The 20,110-nt window shown below is 59.1% G+C and overlaps 1 protein-coding gene and 1 long non-coding RNA gene across 2 annotated transcripts; both read right to left on the bottom strand.

Annotated features, from left to right (window-relative positions):
- Positions 1–755: 755 nt before the first annotated feature.
- Positions 756–19,710, bottom strand: NT5C1A (5'-nucleotidase, cytosolic IA). The gene is made up of 6 exons (XM_075908550.1): positions 19,505–19,710; positions 8,039–8,206; positions 6,862–6,991; positions 5,631–5,753; positions 4,123–4,307; positions 756–3,059 (listed from the first exon to the last, which is right to left on the bottom strand). The coding sequence occupies exons 1-6, from the start codon at positions 19,643–19,645 to the stop codon at positions 2,694–2,696; spliced, it is 1,113 nt and encodes a 370-aa protein (XP_075764665.1). The 5' UTR covers positions 19,646–19,710; the 3' UTR covers positions 756–2,693.
- Positions 12,498–19,495, bottom strand: LOC142819887 (uncharacterized). The gene is made up of 2 exons (XR_012897562.1): positions 15,799–19,495; positions 12,498–15,031 (listed from the first exon to the last, which is right to left on the bottom strand). It is a non-coding gene; the product is annotated as an uncharacterized LOC142819887 (long non-coding RNA).
- Positions 19,711–20,110: the final 400 nt, after the last annotated feature.

Genomic DNA, 20,110 nt, shown 5'->3' with positions numbered 1-20,110 from the left:
GTCTGCCAAGGGATATTTTTATCCAGGGCTTGAGTCATGAGTCCAAATTACAACAGGAGATGGCTGCAAAGAGAGACAGCCGCCTCGGGTTACACACGGGCTCCGGCCGCCCCCCGGGGAGCCCCAGCGAGTCCCAGGGTTCCTCCGGCCCTGGTGTAACTCGTCCCCCCCGCGGCCGATTGGCCCTCGGAGCTCCAGCCCGGCCTCCTTACTCTAAAACACGGGGGGGGGGGGGACCTAAGGCCGCTTGCCTTGACTCGGCCCCCGAGGTTTGGGGAGCAGGTGTTGGCGCTCCAGCCCTGCGCCTCCCCATTCCACCCAGACCTCTGCCCCAAGTGACCACAGCCAGGTGGTGGGTCGAGTCCCACTTTGCTTCTGCACCCACCTTTCTGTGCAGACCCTGCACTTCCATCCCACTCCCTGCACCCTCCCTTCCGCCCAGACCCCACCCTCCAAGCCCCCTCCCAAACACGGAGCCCTTTCCATTTGGCTCCACCCCAGAGCCTAGGGGGGCCCCACAAAAACCACGAGCCTGTGGTTGTTGGTTCTTTGCTTCTCACTTTCGTGCAGCCCCAACTGACTTTTCTGTGGGTCAGCGGGGCCCCCCAACCCAAAAAGCCCCCCTCCCGCTCTAAAAACACCTGCGAGGGGCTAAGCAGGGAGTTAGCCTTCCCCTCCCTAGCAGCCACGTCGACGTTCCGTGGCTGGCCACACTGCGCGCCTGCCCCTTCCAAGAACTGCAGCACAGCCTGACACGCGGGACCAGCTGTCGTTTATTCCAGACCCGCACTGGCATTCCCACCGCAACACCAGTTCATTCACAGATAAAACCATCAGGGGACACAGCAGGAACAGGCGAGCCAGGGGGAGAGGGGCGCGGTAGCTGCTGGTTCAAGGCAGAGGCAGGCCACCCAGAAATCCTAGTGCGCGATCAGCTGGGACCAAGAGTCCCGCTGATCGTTGCAAAGGGGGTGGCTGGCGGGCTGCAGGCTGGGGAATCCAGCCAGGAGTAGGCAGTAACAGATGGGCACAAGCCAGCCACAGAAGCAGTGCATATCGATGGTGCCTCACAGGAAGAGATAGGGCCCGGCCCGGCGGGCGGCTGCCACACACGGCAGGCAATACGCCCACGCCGTGCAGACTGGTTTCATTGCTCTGAGTCCCACCGCGAACAGGGCAGGGAATTCTGCTCGCCAGGCAGGGCAGGAAGAGGCCAAGGGGAGCAGACCAGGACGCTTGCTCCGGGCCCTCGGCCTCTCTCTCTGTTTTGTCTTAAGCTTCGGAAACAAAATGAAAGTGCAAGTCACACAGCATCCCAGCCGGCATTGTACCGTGCTCCCCCTCATCGGTCAGAACTGGGGGACGGTCCCTTTCCGAGAGGGAGGGGGTTCTTCGACCTGAGGTTTGCTCGCCCGGCAGATCAAAGCCCGCTTATTGGGGCTCCTTTTGGAGAGTGGCAAGCTCGCTACTTCACAGTGCTGTTAATATTCTCTCTCCTACACACCCTCCCACGCGACGTTACCCTGTGCACATGCACGCACCCCGCTACACACCCGCAGCCCTGTACAGCCGCTCACTTTCACCCCCCCCCCCCGCAGGGCTGGGCTGCGTCACACACGCCCCCAGCCCCCACGCCACAATGGCCACAATTCCCAGAGCCAGCCAGATCCAGTTTCCTACATGTGAACGGACTGCTCTGCTCCTTGTGACAAAGGCATCTCCAGGCTGGGGGAAGATGCAGCCTTGGACGGCTGGCACGTGGCAGCGCTTCCAAAGACAAGTCGACAGGAAACAGCTTGGGGATGTTTACATGGAAGCCGTGCATGGATCCCGACAGGAAAGGGCTCCGTCCGGCGGTTTGGACCCCACCCTCCTCCTCCCCCTTTTCGTAAATATTAACAGAGCATTGCCCTGGGTTTATTATATCCAGGTTCTTGGATTGGGAACGTTTCTGGTTTTGTTTTTTTAAAGTGGGCACCAAAAGTTTCAATTGGGTCAAGATGAGATCCACAGAAGGGGAGCCCTGTTCTCACAGACCCTGTCCAACACGGGATGCCCCTGCTGGAGGCTGTAAGCAGCAGGGGTATGGGTGCGTGCGGGCAAGGAGAAATACCTGCTGGGGTACTGATGTCATGATTGCAGATCGCAGGGTAAAGGAGACACCACTTTACCAGGACTGACCCACAAGAACCTTGAACATACAAAGGGAGCCCAAGCCTGGAGCAAGAGCAGGCTGAGTTTGGGTTGAAGTTCTCCAAGCTTTGTAGTCAACATGGGGTGCAAAATGTAAGTGCCTGCCCCTCTGGATTCTTATGTCTCCCTTGTGTTTCAGGGGGCCATAGCGGGGTGGCTGGCAGGGGCTTAGGCAGGAGGGCAGAGAAGGGGGGATGGAGAGGAGGCAACAGCCGATGTGGCACAAGTCAGTATGGGTAGAGGCCGCGTTGCGGGAGCAAAAGTACGGAGTTGGGCTTGAGCGCTGGTTGGCCGGAGGGGCGGGGCTGAGGGGACAGAGACTGTCAATAAAGTGCAACACACACAGGCAAAAGGAAACCTTCCTTCAACCCACCCAGACAAGGCACCTGCAACTTCAATACTACCCAGCGAAGACCCTGATACGAATCAATGCACGGCCCACGTGGCAGGGCCGCCCAGCCAGCCAGCAGGTGCCGGCGAAGCCCACACCGCCGGCTACGCTACTTGCTGTTCCTGGTTTCTTTCGCCTGCACCCCCCGCCTCGGCTTCTGGGCGACGCCGTAGGGGACGTGGGCCGCGATGGTGCCGCTCGCCTTGGCCCCCTCCACGTGGAACATCTGGTCATCAAAGAAGATGTGCGGGCGGATCTTCTCCAGCAGCGGCCCCTTGGGGGCCCCGGCCAGGAACAGGGCTTCGTCTGTTTCCAGTCCCCAGCTGCGGAGAGTCTTTAGGGCGCGAGCCCCAGAGCTGGCTGCGCTCCGGGCAGTGACCAGGTAGGTGCGAATCGGACACTCCAGTCTCAGGCCCTTGGAGTAGAACTTCTTCTGCAGCTTCCCCAGGGCCTCCAGGAAGCCCTTCAGTGGCCCCTACCCAAGCAAAGAGACACAGTCATTCACCGCCACCTCCACCCCTTCCCCACCGCCCAGACTTGGGTCCATTCCAGCAGCAGGGAACATCAGAACGGCCAGGCGGGCTCAGACCAAAGGTCCATCCGGCCCAGTATCCTGTCTGACCACAGTGGCCGATACCAGGTGCCCCAGAGGGAGGGATCACAACAGATAATCCTCAGGTGATCCCTCCCTTGACACCCATTTCCAGATGAACAGAGGCTAGACACGCCAATCCTACCCGTCCTGGCTAATAGCCATTGATGGACCTAACCTCCATGAATCTATCTAGCTCTTTTTTGAACCCTGTTAAAGTCCTGGCCTTCACCACATCCTCTGGCAAGGAGTTCCACAGGTTGACTGTGTGCTGCATGAAGAAAAACTTCCTTTTGTTTTAAACCTGCTACCTATTCATTTCATTTGGTGACCCCTAGTACTTGTTATGGGAACAGGTAAATAACTTTTCCTTATTCACTTTTTCCACACCCGTCATGATTTTATAGATCTCTATCCTATCCCCCCTTAATCTCCTTTCTAAGATGAAAAGTTTTTTTAATCTCTCGTCATATTCCAAACCCCTAATCATGTGTGTTGCCCTTCTCTGAACCTTTTCCCATGCCAATATAGCTCTTCTGAGATGAGGTGACCACATCTGTATGCAGTATTCAAGCTGTGGGCGCACCATGGATTTATACAGAGGCAATAAGATATTCTCTGTCTTATTCTCTATCCCTTTTTTAATGATTCCCAACACTGTGTTTGCTTTTTTGACTGCCGCTGCACACGGAGTGGAAAGGCCTGTCCCTGCTGTGGGAACTCTCCAGCTAAGCCCACAGGTCCCTAAATGCCTCCGAGGATCCGGGCCTTGGTTCCTAACTCGCATTCAACTCCCCTGCCTCTAAACCTGTGTCTCTTTGGACGCCCAGCCCCACCCTTCTCCACCCGCTTGGCTTATTCTCATGAGCGGGCACGGCCGTCGGCCACTCTCTATGCTGCCCGTCCCAGAACGAGGGCCAGCGGGTCGGGGGGCTCGTGGCCGTACCTGGGCCAGCGGCTTGTTCTCATAAGCCTTTTCGTGCTCAAAAAACATGTCGAGGCCGTGCTCCTTCACGATCTGCTCCGACTCGTCTGAGAAGAGGACGGCGTCGCCGTCGAACGCCACCCGCAGCTGGCTCTCCGACACGCTCACGTCCTTGCTGGGGCTGAATATGGTGGCGGCTGCGATTCCTTGGGGAATGAGAAGAAGGACGGAGGGGGGGCGTCTCCGGCTGCTGCGTTTCCCAGGCCCTCAGCCAGCAGGGCCAAGCCACAGAACTGACATGTGCAGAGCAGAGAGACTCAAAGGACACCCGGCCTGGGACACTCGCATCCTCAGCATGTAGACGAGCCGGAGGCACCGGGACACCCAGAGGGGAACTTGAGTCCCTCTCCGAAGGATCTAGAGCAGCGGTTCTCAGACTTCCTGGCCCACAGCCCACCCTGCTCAACGCAGACCTTTCCGTGGGCCACCAGCCAGCCACCCAAGATGACAAAATGGGCACAGGAGTAGGTGGGGGTGGGGAGGTCAGTGGGGTACAGGAGCGGGCTGAAGGTGGGGGGGGGTCTGAGCATGAGGGAGGATGGGGGGGGCACTTACCCAGCTCCAAGCCTCCCGCCGCTCCCAGGCACCGCCCCTGCTGCTCCCATTGGCTATGATTCCAGCCAATGGGAGCAGCGGGGAAAACCGTTTCCCGCACTGCTCTTCCCCCAGCCGGAGAGAGGGGAAATGGCAGCACGTGAAGCCGCTTTCTTTCCCCGTGAGCCGGATCAGGCCCGTGTGGCTCGGCCCCTCCCCCACCGCCGGAAGCTGGTGCTCCAACCTCACGGGGAGAGGAGGGGCTGGAGCGCCAGCCCAGCTCAGAGCCTGCGGTCCACCTGAAGATGGTCGCAGACCACACTGGGAACCACTGGTCTAGTGTTCTGCTTCCAGCCCTGGCTGCCTCCCCGCCCCCGAGAGGGTCCAGTATTTACTGGGGTGGGGGTGCACAGTGCAGAACTTACACTTGCCTCTGCACATCTTCCCGGGGGCTCTCAGCCCCTCCGCCGTTCCCGCCTGCGCTGAAGGAGCCGGTTTCCACCCAGCTGAGAAAGCAGCCCCCCCCCTGCACTTTGAGACACTACAGATCGCAAGGGATGCTGTCGTTTCCATGGAAACTATGGAGCAGAGGTGGGGGACCGAAGGCTCCGGCCCCCGTCTTGCCCGGATCCAGCCTCTGAGGCTCGGGACTCGCCCCGCACATTGGAGAGCCCAGGCTGGTGTCCGAACCCCCCACCACGGTGTCCCCCGTGCAGCCCCCGACTGATTTTTCTGTGGGTCAGCAGCGCCTGGACTCAAAAAGGTTCCCCACCCCGTGGCATCAGCGAGGGCAGGGCGTGGGCTGAAGCCAGGGCGTGGGACGCCCCACAGACCCAGGGGATGGAGATCCCAGCGTTCCTAGAGCCACGCAAGGTGGGCCGGGCCCGCCGCCCGCCACCCTCCACCGCCCAGCAGGGTTGGCCGGTCGGACTCACCCTCTTCAAGGGCCTCACTCACTTTCTCGGCGTCGGAGGAGAGGTAGAGGTTGGTGTGATAGGCCTTGAGGTAGCACATGGGGCTGTTGCCTCCCGTCATGCAGAACCTCTCGATGAACAGGTCTGGGGAGGACGGACGCACCGAGTCAGTGAGGCCGGCCCCGCCAGGGCCGAGCGGTTGTGCAGCCCAACAGCAGGCCTGGAGCCCAGCACTGCATGGGGGGGAGTGGACCAGACGGGGAATTTGCTCCCTCCACACCCCCGAGTGCCAGGCCAGACACAGCTCATGAGCACAGGGCGGCCTGGCTTCTGGAAAGGTGGGGGCCCTGGGCCTGCTGGAGTCAGTGAGGCCCAGGCCAGCCCTGCCTCAGATGCTTGGACGGGTCTGCTTCATAGCGGTTGCCATTTGCTTCTCGACCCCTGCCAGGAATCCCCTTAGAGACCATGTGCCCCCCACACTTAGCATCCTCCTCCCGGGAGCCGGCCTCCTTCCAGACACAGGGAAGACCCCAAAGGGCAAGTGGTAGTGAGACAATACAGCGGCTCTGTAGAGACAGTGTGGCCTAGCAGCTAGAGCACTAATATCTCACACAGATAACCTAGGTTCTAATCCCAGCTCTGCCTCTTGCCTGCAGAGTGATTTGGGGGCAAGTCACTTCACTGCTCCTTGCCTCGGTTTCCCCATCAGGTCACTCAAGTATTGTATGTCAAGTACTTTAAGCTCTACTGATGCAAAGCGCTAGCTAAGGAATAGTGCACTGCTCCTTCCTTCCCCAGGGTAGCCACACCAAGCTCTCAGCTAGGAACAGGGCAAAATCAAGGTCAGTTTGAGTTTGGCTTTTGACCCTGAGAAGTACCCAAGCACGGTTTGACCCCCCAAGCACGGTTTGACCCAGGCCTCCTTCCACCCAAGTGCTCAGGAACGGCACACGCTGGGACGGCTGCATCAAAGCCAGGCCAGGAGATGTTGCCCCACATATGTACCCCCCCCCATTTAACCAACCGGAGCCCAGGCTCATTCAGGTCTGGGTCCCACGTTACAGGGCTCCTCGAAGACCGACAAGGGTTCGTTTTGCAGCCATCGGAGACGGGGGCGGGGTGGGCGGCTGACGGAACAGCAGGGGCGCAGATGAGAAAGCTTGGCCCGCCAGCCCCGCCACTGAGCCCGGCCGAAGGGGCCACCGGCTGCCGGGGCGTTTCACGGGCTCTGGCTGGGGGGGTTGGTGCTCACTGTGATGGTTGATGCTGTTGATCAGGCGGACCCCGACCTGGGCGTGGTTGTTGGTCATGAGGACAATGTCGAAGAGCTCTTCGCTGTCGGGGTAGAGCTCGCGCAACTGAGCGTTGACGGCTTCCAGGGCCTACGAGACGAAGGGAAGAGGAGAGGTCACCTGCCACCAGCGCACGCCCATGCGCCTTGGAGCTGAACTTCCGGAAGAGAAGTGGAAGGGGACCAGCGGAAACCGGATGCCCACCCATTGACGGGGGTCTGCTTATAGTCACCGTGCGCCCCCTGTGCCCTGCTAATACCTCTGGGGCTATGATCAGGGGCACTGAAAGTTGGGAGAAACCCAGCTAGGTCTGCCCCTCACACCGAGTTAAAAATGCGCATCCCCATGATGGGAGGGGTCTCCTGAATACTTAGCTTTTAAAAGAAATTTGACATCACTAGCTACTCCTGTGCCTGCCCCCTCTTGCCCATCGTCTGCCCATCCGTCCATATGTCCACCCACCTACACACCCCTATCTACTCATCCATCCATCCACCAACCCCCATCCAGCCAGCCATCCACCCACCCACCTACCCACCCCATCTACTCATCCATCCATCCACCAACCCCCAGCCAGCCATCCACCCACCCACCTACCCACCCCATCTACTCATCCATCCATCCACCAACCCCCAGCCAGCCAGCCAGCCACCCACCCACCCACCCACCCGTCTGTTCCATTCTCTCTGACATGCCAATGCTCAGGAGTATCCATAGCTCCTTCCTCCCTGGCCCTCAAAAGGCTGAGGAACAGTCTAATCCAATCTACATGACACAGCCCACAGGCTCCTGGGGCACATCTAAGTAGCCAGCAGCAGGGAAGACTTATACACAAGAAGCTGATCTTCAGTTCGGATCCAGGCTGGTCAGTGGAAGTCGCTGCCCTACTGAAGTTCCCCCCAGGTGTTTTCTCGCTCCCCCCTCCCCACAAAGGGTCTCTCGACTGTCTGGGCTGGATTCTGCTCGGTTATACTAGCAGGAACCCAGAGTCGCCCCGTGGCAGCTAGTCTGGATTGACACCGGAATGAGGAGAGCAGAATTCACTAAGGTTTGTGTTTACGTTCAGTTTCACCTAGGCCCTCGTGGGGAGGGACCTGGGAATGGGGGAGAGTCTGGGGGCTGGAGCGATGGGCTTACCTTGACGAAGGGGAAGGCAGCTCCGGGGAGGAAGGGTTCACTCTCATGGTCCAGCTGGTATTTCACATAGGCCTCCACCCCCTGGTCAGAGTAAATTTTCTGCTCCTCCTCCATGCGGAACAGAGCCCGCGAGGAGACGGCGATTGTTATCGCGTTCTCAGGCTTTGGCTGCATGAGAGGGAGACATTTCCCAGCAATGGCCACGCGAGGATGGACCCTGTTCCATCGGGTCGGGCCAGACGATGGGCCAGAAATGGCGCGCCAGGCCCCTCTCCTCCCCAAAGTCTAGGTATGGATCCGGAACCGACGTCCCTCGATTTGAATAGGGGGGATTGGGCACGTGTCTATTACAAACCCTTCCCAGTCCTCTCACTCCCCATTAAACTCCATCTAGTGAAGCTCTCTGGGCCCGAGATTCACACGGAAAGGTTTCCCTGTTGCCGTCACGTCACATGGTAGGGAGGACGTGGGGGGAACCCGGCCTGCTGGGAACCCCCTCGAGGTCTATATTGCTCTAAGGGCATAGGCAGGGAGCCCACATTTCAGCGGTCAGCCCTTCATGTCCGAGCGCGTTCTGAGCCAGAACATTTCCGTCCTTGGCTTTCTGGGGCGTCTCCGAGCGGAGATTTCTAGGACGAGCATCCGCCGTCCCGTGGCCTCTCGGAGCCGAGACCATCCCATTCCCTTAGGGGTCACTTGGCATCCACCCAGCTGGCGAAAACCCCCTCCGGGTTTCCCGCTGAAGGATCGATGGGGACATCTGGCAGAGAACAGGATGGGGGTTTGCTTCCTGGTGTCATAGAACCCTAGAGCTAGAAGAGACCTCAGAAGGTCAGCAAGTCCAGCCCCCTGCTCTAGGCAGGACCAATTCCAACTCAATCAACCCAGCCAGGGCTTTGTCAAGCCGAGACTTAAACACCTCTAGGGATGGAGACTCCACTACTTCCCTAGGGAACCCATTCCAGTGCTTCACCACCCTCCTAGTGAAATAGTTTTTCCCAATATCCAACCTGGACCTCTCCCACCGCAACCTGAGACCATTGAATAAATTGCCCAGGGAGGTTGTGGAATCCCCATCTGTGGAGATATTTAAGAGCAGGTTAGATAAATGTCTATCAGGGATGGTCTAGACAGTATTTGGTCCTGCCATGAGGGCAGGGAACTGGACTCAATGACCTCTCGAGGTCCCTTCCTGTCCTAGTATTCTAGGATTCTATGATTGCTCCTTGTTCTGCCATCTGTCACCACTGAGAACAGCCTCTCTCCAGCCTCTTCGGAACCTACCTTTAGGGAGACTCTTCGGCAGGCAACCGGCCAGAACCGAGCTAAACTGTTCGCTCCCTGCCTGCGGCACTTCGGGGGGAGGGGGGTGCTCACAAAGCCAACAGGCTGCGGGAAGAAGCCGTTTCTGCCGGTGGCCAGTTTGCAGGTCCGGGGAGAGGAGAGGAGGGGAACTCCACTGGGACAGGGAAACCTGCCTGATCTCCCTCGGATTTGGGGAGAATTTTAAACACACATCCCACACACATCCCCCCCCCACACACACACACGAATTCAGACCTGCCGAGGCCCTAAGCCCCATCGTGTTTAAGCCCTCACGGCATTACCGAAACCAGGGCATTTAGTAAATGTATTTAGAGGCCCCTCATAATCGGAGGCCCTAAGCTGGAGCTTACGTAGCTTGTGCATAAATCCAGCCCTGCCCCCCAAAGTACCCTCCAGCACATCAGAGCCTTCTGGCAGGGGCCGGGGGGGGGGGGGGGGGGGAGGGGAAGGCCCGAATTAGCAGAGAATCCCCGAATCCTCAGTCAGCCCGAACAGTGACGGTGCCAGGCAGGGGCGGCCGGTGCGCTAGGCAGGGGGAGGCGTCGCCTTCCCAAACCGCCAGCCTGGCCCCGCCCACACTCCACCCCCCAGAATGCCGACTGTAGGTGTTTTGGGGGCGGAGCGTTGCTGCCCCTGCGTGCCCACCCTCCAGGGCTGGGGAGGCTCTGGCTGTGCCCGCCCACCTCCTCCCTAACCTGGGGGGGGGGAGACACGGCAGGGCTAGGGGCTTACCTCCCCATGCCCTACCTTCTGACCCACTCCTTGGAACAAACCAAATACAATAAATAAGGTTAATGCTGGGGACGAGTCTAGCCTCTTGGGGGCTTCTGGCCGGAGAAAGATGGGGCCAAATCCTGCGGCCAATTGCACCAGTGTGACGCCAGTGACATCGATGGAGTCACAGGGACGTAGCCGGGAGCAGAATTAAGCCCGCAGGGTTTTCAAGTCTGGATGCGACACCTATTGCGCACACAGCGGCCTGTGGCCGGTAAAACCGTAGGCCGGGGGTGTCCTGCTCTGGGACAGCAGCTCAGCGGACTGCGGGGTATTACTGGTGTGCGCTGCTGAGTGCGTTGGCTGGGCTGATCCCACTCTGCTGGATTACTTAGGGATTATTAGGTTAAGTAATTATTCAAGGCCGATGATGCAGCTGGGCTACCGCAGCCCATTGCTCAGCCCAAGGCGCCAGCGAAAGGGCCCGGTCCCATTAGGACCCGAGCCAGTTTGAAACCCGAGCACCATGCACTGCAGCAAGTCCTGCTGGGGTTTCCTGCGAGTTCGTGTAGAGAGGTTTGAGGGTCGATTCGGGACCATATAAGACCCTAAAACCGAAGTTAGTTTAAGATTAGGGAGCATCCAAGAGTGGGGGCTAGTCTGCCGAGACAATGAAAACTAAATACCAGTGGCCAAAGGGTATGGAACCAGGTATTAGATGGGGCCAGCCTCACTGGGGCAGAATTTTCAAATGTGCCTAAGTGATTTAGGTGCTTCATCCCATTTTTTCAGAGGGCAGGTGGGTGCTTAAGTCTTATTAACAGTCAGTGGAGTTTAGAAGCGGATGTGCTATAAGGCCAGATAGATATCTAGCGATGCAGACAGACACGAGCCAGATTTCCAAAAGTACGTCCCATGGGAGTTAGGCACCAAAGTGCCTAAATAACTCTCTCAGAAGCACCTAAGAGTCCAATTTTCAGTGTTGCTCTTGGTTTATCAGTGTTTCTCAACCAGTGGTACAAGTACCCTTAGGGGTACTTGAGAGACATCTTTGGGGTACATCCACACAACTGAAATTTGGAGAAAACTGAATTTTTGTTTTTAAGTTTGACAGCGCTTTATTATTTTTGTACTTTTTACACCCAAAAATTTCATCGCACGCCCAGATAAAATTAAGTTATTTAAACCAATGTGTTGGAATGGCAGGGGAAAAAAATGTGTGTGTCTAAAAAACTATAAGTAGTGGGGGTACTTCTAATTTTTTTTAAAGGGGATACTTATTTTAAAAAAAGGTTGAGAAACACTGTGTCATCACTGGGGTTTCTAGGCTCTCTGGCGACTAGGCCGCCCTGGCCGGCGCTGGTGTTAGTTTGTGGTTGTGTAGCTAGGTGAGCTGCTGTCCTTCCCAACCTGCTACACAAACATGGCCCACGCACCCCACAAAATCCAGACTCGCCCTCACCCCAGCGCTTGGCTTTATTACAACCAGCAACACGAGACCCATTCTCCACCCGCTCGGCGTGAGCCTTCCACCGGCCTGCTCAGCTCTGATCCTCCAACACCCCCAGAGTCACTCCCACCTCCCGGGCACCCAGCCGAGAGGAAGCGTCCCCTGCCTCAGTGCCTGAGCACAGCCCTCCGGCTCCTCTTGGCAGCACCACCGCCGGGCGACGGAGCCAGCCAGGCAGATGCGGCCACAGTGGCCCATGGGAAATCTACAGCCCAGCAAGCTGCCTTGTGGACAGCAAGCTTTGGAAGGGTCCCTGGCAGCCTGCGTGCACCCGCCCCCTTTCCCCGAGCAAACACAGCGGGGCGAGGTCTCCCCAGCACCCCCGTGTGCATCACAGAGCCGCCGCAGGGGAGTCTGGATGGACAGACTGTTGATCCCCAAAATGACTTATCCTGGGCTGCGTGGGCATGGCTAGCCAGGATCTGAGCTACAACAGCCATGGGGGGGGGGACCCTGTCAGACCCTAATATAGACCTCGAGCCCAGGGATTCTCCACCCGTGGCACAACCAGGGCCGGCCCACAACATCTCGGCACCTGAGGCGAGGAAGCTCAAATGACGCCCCCATGGCCCCTCGCTTAGGCCAAAACTTGGAAAGGTCTCAGTTCGCCTCATGGGAAGGCCAGCCCTGGGTACAAGTGCCCTTAGGGGTACTTCAGAGAAGGCTGGGGGGGGGGGGGGGTACGTCAACAACTGAAATTTGGAGAAAACTGAATTTGTGTGTTAAGTTTTACAGCGTTTTATTATTTTTGTACTTTTTACACCCAAAAATTTCATCAGCCGCCTGGCTATGATTAAGTTGTTTAAACAAATGTGTCACCATACACAATTTTTTTGTGTAGCTGAAAACTGTAGGTACTAGAGGTACTTTTATTTTTTTTTTAAGAAGGGCTACTTTTTTTTAAAAAAAAAAAGGTTGAGAAACACTGCTGTAGCCTATGACCCCTTAGTCTCCACTTTTCTAAGCTGAAAAGTCCCAGTGTGTGTGTGTGTGTGCGTGTGTGCACACGTGTTTGTGCGTGCACACTCTACAATGTTGGTTTCCATGCCCTCGTACCCGATGGACAGCAGGGACGCACATTCTCCAGCTACAGCTGTTTAAGAATTTCCTGCAAGATAAAACTGGGTCAGTGCTGTGACTGTCACAAGCACTTAGTTTGAGCCGATTCCCATCGGGTGCTATGGGAGCCCATTGGAGACGCTTTTCCAGAGCCACTGGCCTTGGCGTGGTGCGGCACGGATACATCGGGCTCTGCTGTCACGCATGCATGCACGGCCCTGTGGCATGCAGCTTGCATGTATGTCCCTGTGTCACGTATGCCCTGGTCTTGCAGCACTGTTTACAAGGTCCTCCATGTTCTCTCCTTGCCATTTAAAGGCACAGAGCCCCCCTAGGGTACATTTCAGCAGTAATAAACGCAGCAAGAAGTCGATCAAGCTTGTTGTCCACCTCTAACCCGCCCTCCATTGCTAGTGCTATACCAGCTTTTCACCAGGCAGGCAGAGCTGTCCAGCATCACCCTCTGGGGATACAGAACCTGCAAAATAACACTTAGCGCCTCTTGATCCCACCTGCTATAGGAGAACCATCCACGTTACTGAGTTAAGCATCATAGTCCGTACTGGTCAGCTGGCAGAATTCCCCTTCAGTTGGAAATTCCAACAGCTACAAAACAATTTGGCCCTAGTTTGGAACAAAGTCAGAAATGTTGATGTTCCCACAAGACAAAAATACCCCTACATTTTGGTTTGGGGCCAATGCTGAAAACCTGCAGGAGCGGTCTATACACCGCTTGCATGTTTACAGAGATCCAGCCTCTGATTTTTTTTTTATTTTATTTTTTTACCTGCTCTGTTTACAACCCTTCCCTATGCTGGCAGCCAGCTATTCTCTCTACCTGACAGCTGGGGGAAATGAAGCCTTGGTGTGTACGATACTTGCCCTCAGTCATGTGGCAGTCCTGGGGCAGAGGCAGGAAAAGCACCCAGGAGTCCACACGCCTACTCCGGTGCTTTAACCACTAGACCATGCTGCCTCGCCTCCGAATACCCAGCTGGAGTGACCTCCTAGCCATGCTTTATAGTCGCCGTCAGGCCACACAGGACCCTGCGCCGCATCCCAGCCCAGCATCCTTGGTCTTGCATGGGGACTGGGGACTTCAGAACAAGCCTTGTTTATCCTCACAGCAGCACTCAAGGTTACTCAAGGTCAGCATCAAACCCGGTGTCTGCAAAGCAGCTCCAGGAATTCACCGAGCCGAAGCAAACTGAATTTTACATTTTGGAACCGAAAACCAAACAAAGCAGCGGCTCCACCCGCTCCCTTTGCGGCTGGAGGGTCACCTGGGATCTCCAGCGAGCCCCTTTCCACAGAGGATTGATAAAGAGCTTAGCAGAAACAGGATAGGCGGGCAGCCAAGGGGAAGATGGTGCGAGGCTCTCTAGGGCTCTGTTCAGATCTGGAGTCAGCATCTTAACACAAGGACCAGCCAGGTAGGAAGCACCCGCCCTCAGCAAGCCATGCAACACGGGAAGATGCGAACCAGTGGTTTGTACTTTGGGGGGTGCGGACACAGCTCTAATCCTCCTCCCAAGCAGACACTGGGCCAGAGGTCTGGGAAGTACCCGCGTCCTTTACACCACTAGCCCAGCTTTGGGCTTAGTCTAATCTCATCTGTACACACTATACCAGCCCTTTCTGTGGATGCTCTAGTGAAAGAGCCAGCTCCTGTAATCCCTTATCAGTTGCCTCCCCCTCTCCCATGCAGTCTTCATGTTTTTTATTGAAACTTTGCCCCTGAGCAAAGAGCTGCATTAAAATAAAATAAAAAAAAAACACAGAAAGAAAAATAAATAAACGATGGGGGAATGATTAAAACTAAGAATATTGTAGGTTTCAGTGGTGCCTCTGCTACCACTGTACTTCACAGATGATGTGCACTGCTGAAATGCAGCCAACTCTGGGGTGGAGTGTGACTGCCAACTGGAACACAGTGCAGGAATCTTGGCCAGCCTCCCAGAGGAGGAGGAAGGGGACAGCTATTCTTAAAGCCAGTGACAAGGGAGTGTTCCCATCCTTGGAGGGCAGGCAGAGCAAAGGCCTCATCTGAAAGACAGCACAGTTTATCCTCCTCGAAAGGATGAAGGGCCAAGACAATTCCTACCGGATTTCCAGACCGTCTCTGCACCTCAAGGCTGATATCTAGAACTGCATGTGACCCCCTCTGGCAAAGCCAGCTCCAAAGGTTGAACCAGATGGCACCCCTCTAATCCGGTCACCTACTCCGGTTACGCGAGCGTTGCCGTGGTTACAACGCCGGGATCCCCTTCCAAGAGTGGGTGGCCAAGTCCTGGAAACCCCGGCTGCCACCAGAAACGCAGACCGGAGCATCGACGTCCAGTGAGCAGAGGAACAGGAGTCTGGGGCATATTTAGTGCTGGGTCCTATGGAAAGGGCAGAGATTATAGAACCCCAGGGCTGGCAGAGCCCTCAGGAGTCAGCGCATCCAGCCCCCTGCCCAAAGCAGGACCAGCCCCGACTCAACCATCCCAGCCTGGGCTGTGTCAAGCCGGGACTTAAACCTCTCGGGATGGAGAGTCCACCCCCTCCCTAGGGATCCATCCCAGGGCTTCCCCACCCGCCTAGGGAAATCGTTTTCCCTCGTATCCTACGAACTCTGAACCGTCCAGGAACAGAGGGGAAATCCCAACACGTCCGGGGCGGCCGGAGAGAGCAACGCCTCAGAGGCCAGGCTGAAGGGGATGATTCCGGAAGCAGGCAGACGGCATCCTGGGAAAAGGGAGCATTGGGGAACCGAGCGCTGCCGTGCCTGGGTCCCTCCAGATCGCCTCGTGTTGGCCGCTCAGTGGGAGCTCCCGAGAGCCTCCGGGTGCTCATGGAGACACAACAACCCCCCTAGGGTCCCTGCCGCTGGGGGGGTCTGCTCCCCAGTGTCCAAAACGGCCCTGCCTTGTTTTCATAGCTCCACGTCATGGGGCGTGCGTCCCCTCCCGTTGGTCAATAGGGGTGTGAAGGGATAACTGGCGAGCCGCACCCCGAACGGGGGAAGCAGGGGGGGACCGGGAGGGGCTGGAGCAGCTCCCCGCCCACCCCGAGCAGAGGGCTGCTCCAGCTCTGCAGGACCTGCCGGAGCCGCCCGTTGGGAGCAGGCCGGGCTGCCCCCCCCCCCCACACACACACCCCAGGTTACCGCTGGCTGCCTGGGCGCTGGGCTGGCTGGGGCTGCCGGCTGCAGTTCCAGGGTGGCTTCGCTGTGGGCTCTGCAGTATAAAGCGGATTGAAGCCGGAGCCCACGGCGCGCGCAGAGCCGCCAGGCGCTTGAGCCGGGCCCACGGCGCACGCAGAGCCGCCAGGCGCTTGAGCCGGGCCCACGGCGCACGCAGAGCCGCCAGGCGCTTGAGCCGGGCCCACGGCGCGCGCAGAGCCGCCAGGCGCTTGAGCCGGGCCCACGGCGCGCGCAGAGCCGCCAGGCGCTTGAGCCGGGCCCACGGCGCGCGCAGAGCCGCCAGGCGCTTGAGCCGGGCCCACGGCGCGCGCAGAGCCGCCAGGCGCTTGAGCCGGGCCCACGGCGCGCGCAGAGCCGCCAGGCGCTGGAGTGGTTACACATTTACATCGCGGTTTGTCAATAAACCTGCTCGCAAGGGGCGACTGTGCAGCAGTGAGCGCCGCAGCCCCCAGGGGTCCTGCCACCCTGCGTGGGGCACCGAGTCATTTCTTATTATCCCTCGATGAACCGGGCTTGCACGTGTACACGGTGGGGCGGGGCCGCCAGGTCCCAGCACGGACGAGCGCGCACTACAGGGCCCGGGCTGTGCCGAGCCACGGGGAGCCTGTCACTGCCCCTTGGAAGGGTTTTGCTCAAGCCGGAGCAGCTCCGGCGTTTCGCTCTGGAGGCTGCCGGTTCATCGCTGTGTCGGCCCAGACTGGACTGTCGCCGCCGCCACGGTCCCCTGCGGTGAACCTGGGCCAACATCTGAACACAAAGGGGCGAATATTTAATATTTCCTGAGGCTGGAGCCTGCCTGGGCCTGTGTCCCGCCCAGGAGCGCAAACGCACCCCCGGGAAGTCCCGCTCAATGGGACGTCCGCATGGGCAGCCGGTATCATAGGCAACTGCCAGCCTGGCCCTGCCCACAGGCCACCCCCAGAATGCCTAGTGGGGTGGGGGCGGCTGGTGGCTTGGCTCCCATGCGGGCGGGGCCTTAGCAGAAGGGGCGGGGCTGGGGGCTTGCCTCCTCAGCCCTACCATTACCCATAGATGTCAGATGCAGCCGTCCCACAGCCCAGCCACAAGCTACAGTGCACCTGGATCAGGCGCCCCAGACCTTGGGGGCCTGTTTCTCTCTCCTCTCCAGACACTTGGCTCCCATCCGGCCCTGCAGGAGCCAGTCTCCAAGGCTTCTGGGCAGCTGGACCAGACCAACCCACCTGAGACATGGCTCAGGAGTCTGACCTTCCCCCCCTCCAAGTTCAGAGACGCCCTGGCCCTGGCATTTTGGTTTGGTCCAGTCGAGAGACTGGGATCAGGGGTTAAATCTGGATTCAGCGCCAGCGCTGGACTCCAGCCCCTTCTGCAGCCAGTCCGGAGGCTTTTGGGAGCCGCTCTGGGTGGGAGATGGGCAGCAAATCCAAAACCGGTTCCGCCCCTTTGGAGCCATGGAGAAGGGATCCGCCCTCTGAGGAGGAGGCAGTGGCCAGGCAGTGTGACTGGGGCCAGGGGACAGTTCTATGGGGGGCACCGCTAAGGAGCATGGGAGGGAAGCAGCACCCGACAAGAGAGCTCATTTTCCCAGGGGCTGCCTCAGATCTCTCTGCTCACCACTGGATCATGCTCCCCTTGGTTCTCATGCACGGTGTCCCTGGGGAGGGTGTTGAGGCCGTGAAGAGGCATTTAAGCCTTGCGCAGGGACGGGGCTGATTCCAGCCGGCTCTCTGCAGCCAGCCCCAGTGGCTGGAAGGAAGCCCCAAGCAGCAGAGAGAACCAGCACGGCTGGGGGCTGGGGAGGGGCTGACAGGGGCCCCCAGGAAGGGGGCAGAGAGCACTGAAAATGACAGGGATTGGCTGAAATGATGCTTTATGGGAGGCCTCAAACTCGAGGTGCCCCAGGCCCAGCGTAACCCAACCGCGTCCCCATCCGCTGTTTACAGCCTCGTGAGATCGCTCGCTTCCTACCTACCCCCATGTACGTCCAGGGCTCTCCCAGACTAGATTATTGCAACATTTTTACCCCACCTCTCTATTTAAAATATTCGAGGCGGCTTACAACACAGATATATACAGCAATGTAAAATACGAGACCCCAGAGGGACATAAAGCCTGCGAAGAAATATCGAGAAGCAGAAGAGATGATGGAATCACCAGCTCTCTACTAGCATCCTCGGCCTCCTCCCGCCCGCCCCGCTCCGCTCCCGGGACGGTTCTGCAAACACGACCCCGCCTCTGCCCCCGGCCCGCTCGCCGGGTCACGGCGCCAACCAGCATCAGCGCTGTGGAATCAGCTGGCGGCGTGCCAGGTGCCAGTTCGGACACGGAGCCCCCCTCCCCGCAGAGAGGCCAGGCAGGGGCCCACGAAGGCAGCGGGTGGCTTGAGGGGCAGACCCACCGACTGATCCCTAGAACCATTTCTTAAAACGCACCACAGGCCCCTGGGGCCCCGGCGCTCACGGATCAGATGACAGTTCACCGCGATGGCTGAGATGGTTGGGGGTTTTCAGAACACTATATAAATAATACAGGAAAATGCCACGCACCCATTCATCATGGGCCGTGACAGCTGCCTCCCAGGGCATGCCCAGCTGCGTCCGAGTGCCGTGCAGCGCTCTGTGTGGTTCTTGGCACCAGCACCTCACAGCAGGTCTGACACCAGCCCCCGGGGATGGAGGAGGAGCTGGCCGTGAAGTTACAGCAGACCCCATAGAAATGAGTCACAGCAACACAGTCAGAGGAAGGGGTATTTTCTAGAGTCCAAGACTAGGAATTAGGACTCCCAGCTTTCGGGCTCAGCTCTGCCACTGACTGTGTGACCATGGGCAACTCTCTTAACTGCCCCCATGCCTCAGTTTCCCTAATTGCCCACCTCTGGGGGTTTTGCGGAGTCACATTAATGGCTGAAGCAGCCCGAGAGGCTGGCATGACAGGGGCAGAGGATCACTAGTCTAACCCAGGCTAGCTCGTCCCCTCTCCGTTCCCACTACTGCTGAGAAGGTGGAAACCACTGATAACCCTCCCTCTGCCAGCCGCCCAAGTCTCTGTTCACGTTCACACCTGAGGGGCCAGGCGGGAGACAGGTGTGTTACCTGGGAGTCTCCTACACACCCTGCTCTCAGGGCTGGCCAGGGGACAGCCACAGAGATTGCCAGGCAGGACCAGCCCTGCAGCTGATCAGCTCCAGGGCCTCATCTGCCCCAGCCAGTCCCTGACCCTCCCGAGGCAGCTGCAAGAGCCCCAGGGAGGCCTGTGCAGAACAAGCACCCCAGGGATGGGTGTTGCCAACCACCGAGCACGCCAGGCAACCGGGTATCTACGCCCTGTTTGCCAGCCCCAGCCAGAGGGTGGAGCACCCAGCGCCTGTTACTAACCCGGGGGCTGCAGGGTCCCTGGCCCTGCCAGACCGGAGTGACCAGAGGCAGGGGGGCAGTCAGCAGTAAGGCTGCCACCCCTCCAACGCCCACCCCCCACACGGCCTGGGCACCCATCCTCCGGCCACGGGACCTGCCGGGCACCCACCCCGTGGCTCTTGCAGGGTCAGCGGCCCACAGCCAGGCTCAGCGCCACGGCCTTCCCCAGGGGGCCAGGGGCACCTGGCTGGGCAGGGGGGACACCAGGGCTGGGGGCTCTGCTGGGACCCAGCATGGGGAGGTTTGCAGCCCCCCCCCCGCAAGAACCAGGCTCTTACCGGCTTGGGCTTCTTCCTGGGGGTCAGGCTGTCATAGAACGTCCGGGCTTCCTCCCAGCGCTGCGGCTGCGGCTGCGGCTGCCCGGCCTCCTGCGCCCCGGCGCCCGCGGACGCGCCCTTCCCAGCCGCGGCCGGCTCCATCTCCCCGGCTGGCAGCGGGCGCCAGCGCCGGAGCCTGCCCGCAGCGAGCGGCTGCGCAGCGAGGCGTCCCCGGGAAGCGGCCGGCGGGGGCGCTTTATGAGCCGCCCTGCGCCCGGCGCGGAGGGGGCAGCCGGCTTAACCCGCGCGGCGCCGGGCGCCTCGCACCCAGCCCGGCCCCGCAACCCGCACCCAGGCTGGGCTGGACGCGCCTGGCGCCGGGCCCGTCAGCGCTTCGGGCGGGGGAAGGGCTCCGAGTCCTGGGGCTGGTCCCTGCCGCTCCGTGCCTCAGTTTCCCCTCTCGCGGGTTGAGCTCCGCGACGCTCAGACTGAGGCTCCGCAGCCCACGTGGCTCTCGACGGTGTCTCCTGCGGCTCTTTGCAGCAGCTGGGATCCAAACGCCCTGCGACTGAGCGTGCAGAACCAGGGGCCCGAGTTCCCACCTCTGGACCCGCCTGAGTCACCCCG

This window comes from Pelodiscus sinensis, chromosome 25, assembly GCF_049634645.1.
Source record: "Pelodiscus sinensis isolate JC-2024 chromosome 25, ASM4963464v1, whole genome shotgun sequence".
Classification (NCBI taxonomy): domain Eukaryota; kingdom Metazoa; phylum Chordata; order Testudines; family Trionychidae; genus Pelodiscus; species Pelodiscus sinensis.
This window is presented reverse-complemented; position numbering and strand designations above follow the sequence as displayed.

Coding starts and splice junctions, on each gene's coding strand:
- NT5C1A (XM_075908550.1), bottom strand. CDS start 19,645: ATGGAGCCGGCCGCGGCTGGGAAGGGCGCGTCCGCGGGCGCCGGGGCG. Junction 8,207..19,504: donor CCAGGAAGAAGCCCAAGCCG/GTAAGAGCCTGG, acceptor CCTCTCATGCAG/CCAAAGCCTGAGAACGCGAT. Junction 4,308..5,630: donor GAGTGAGGCCCTTGAAGAGG/GTGAGTCCGACC, acceptor TCATTCCCCAAG/GAATCGCAGCCGCCACCATA.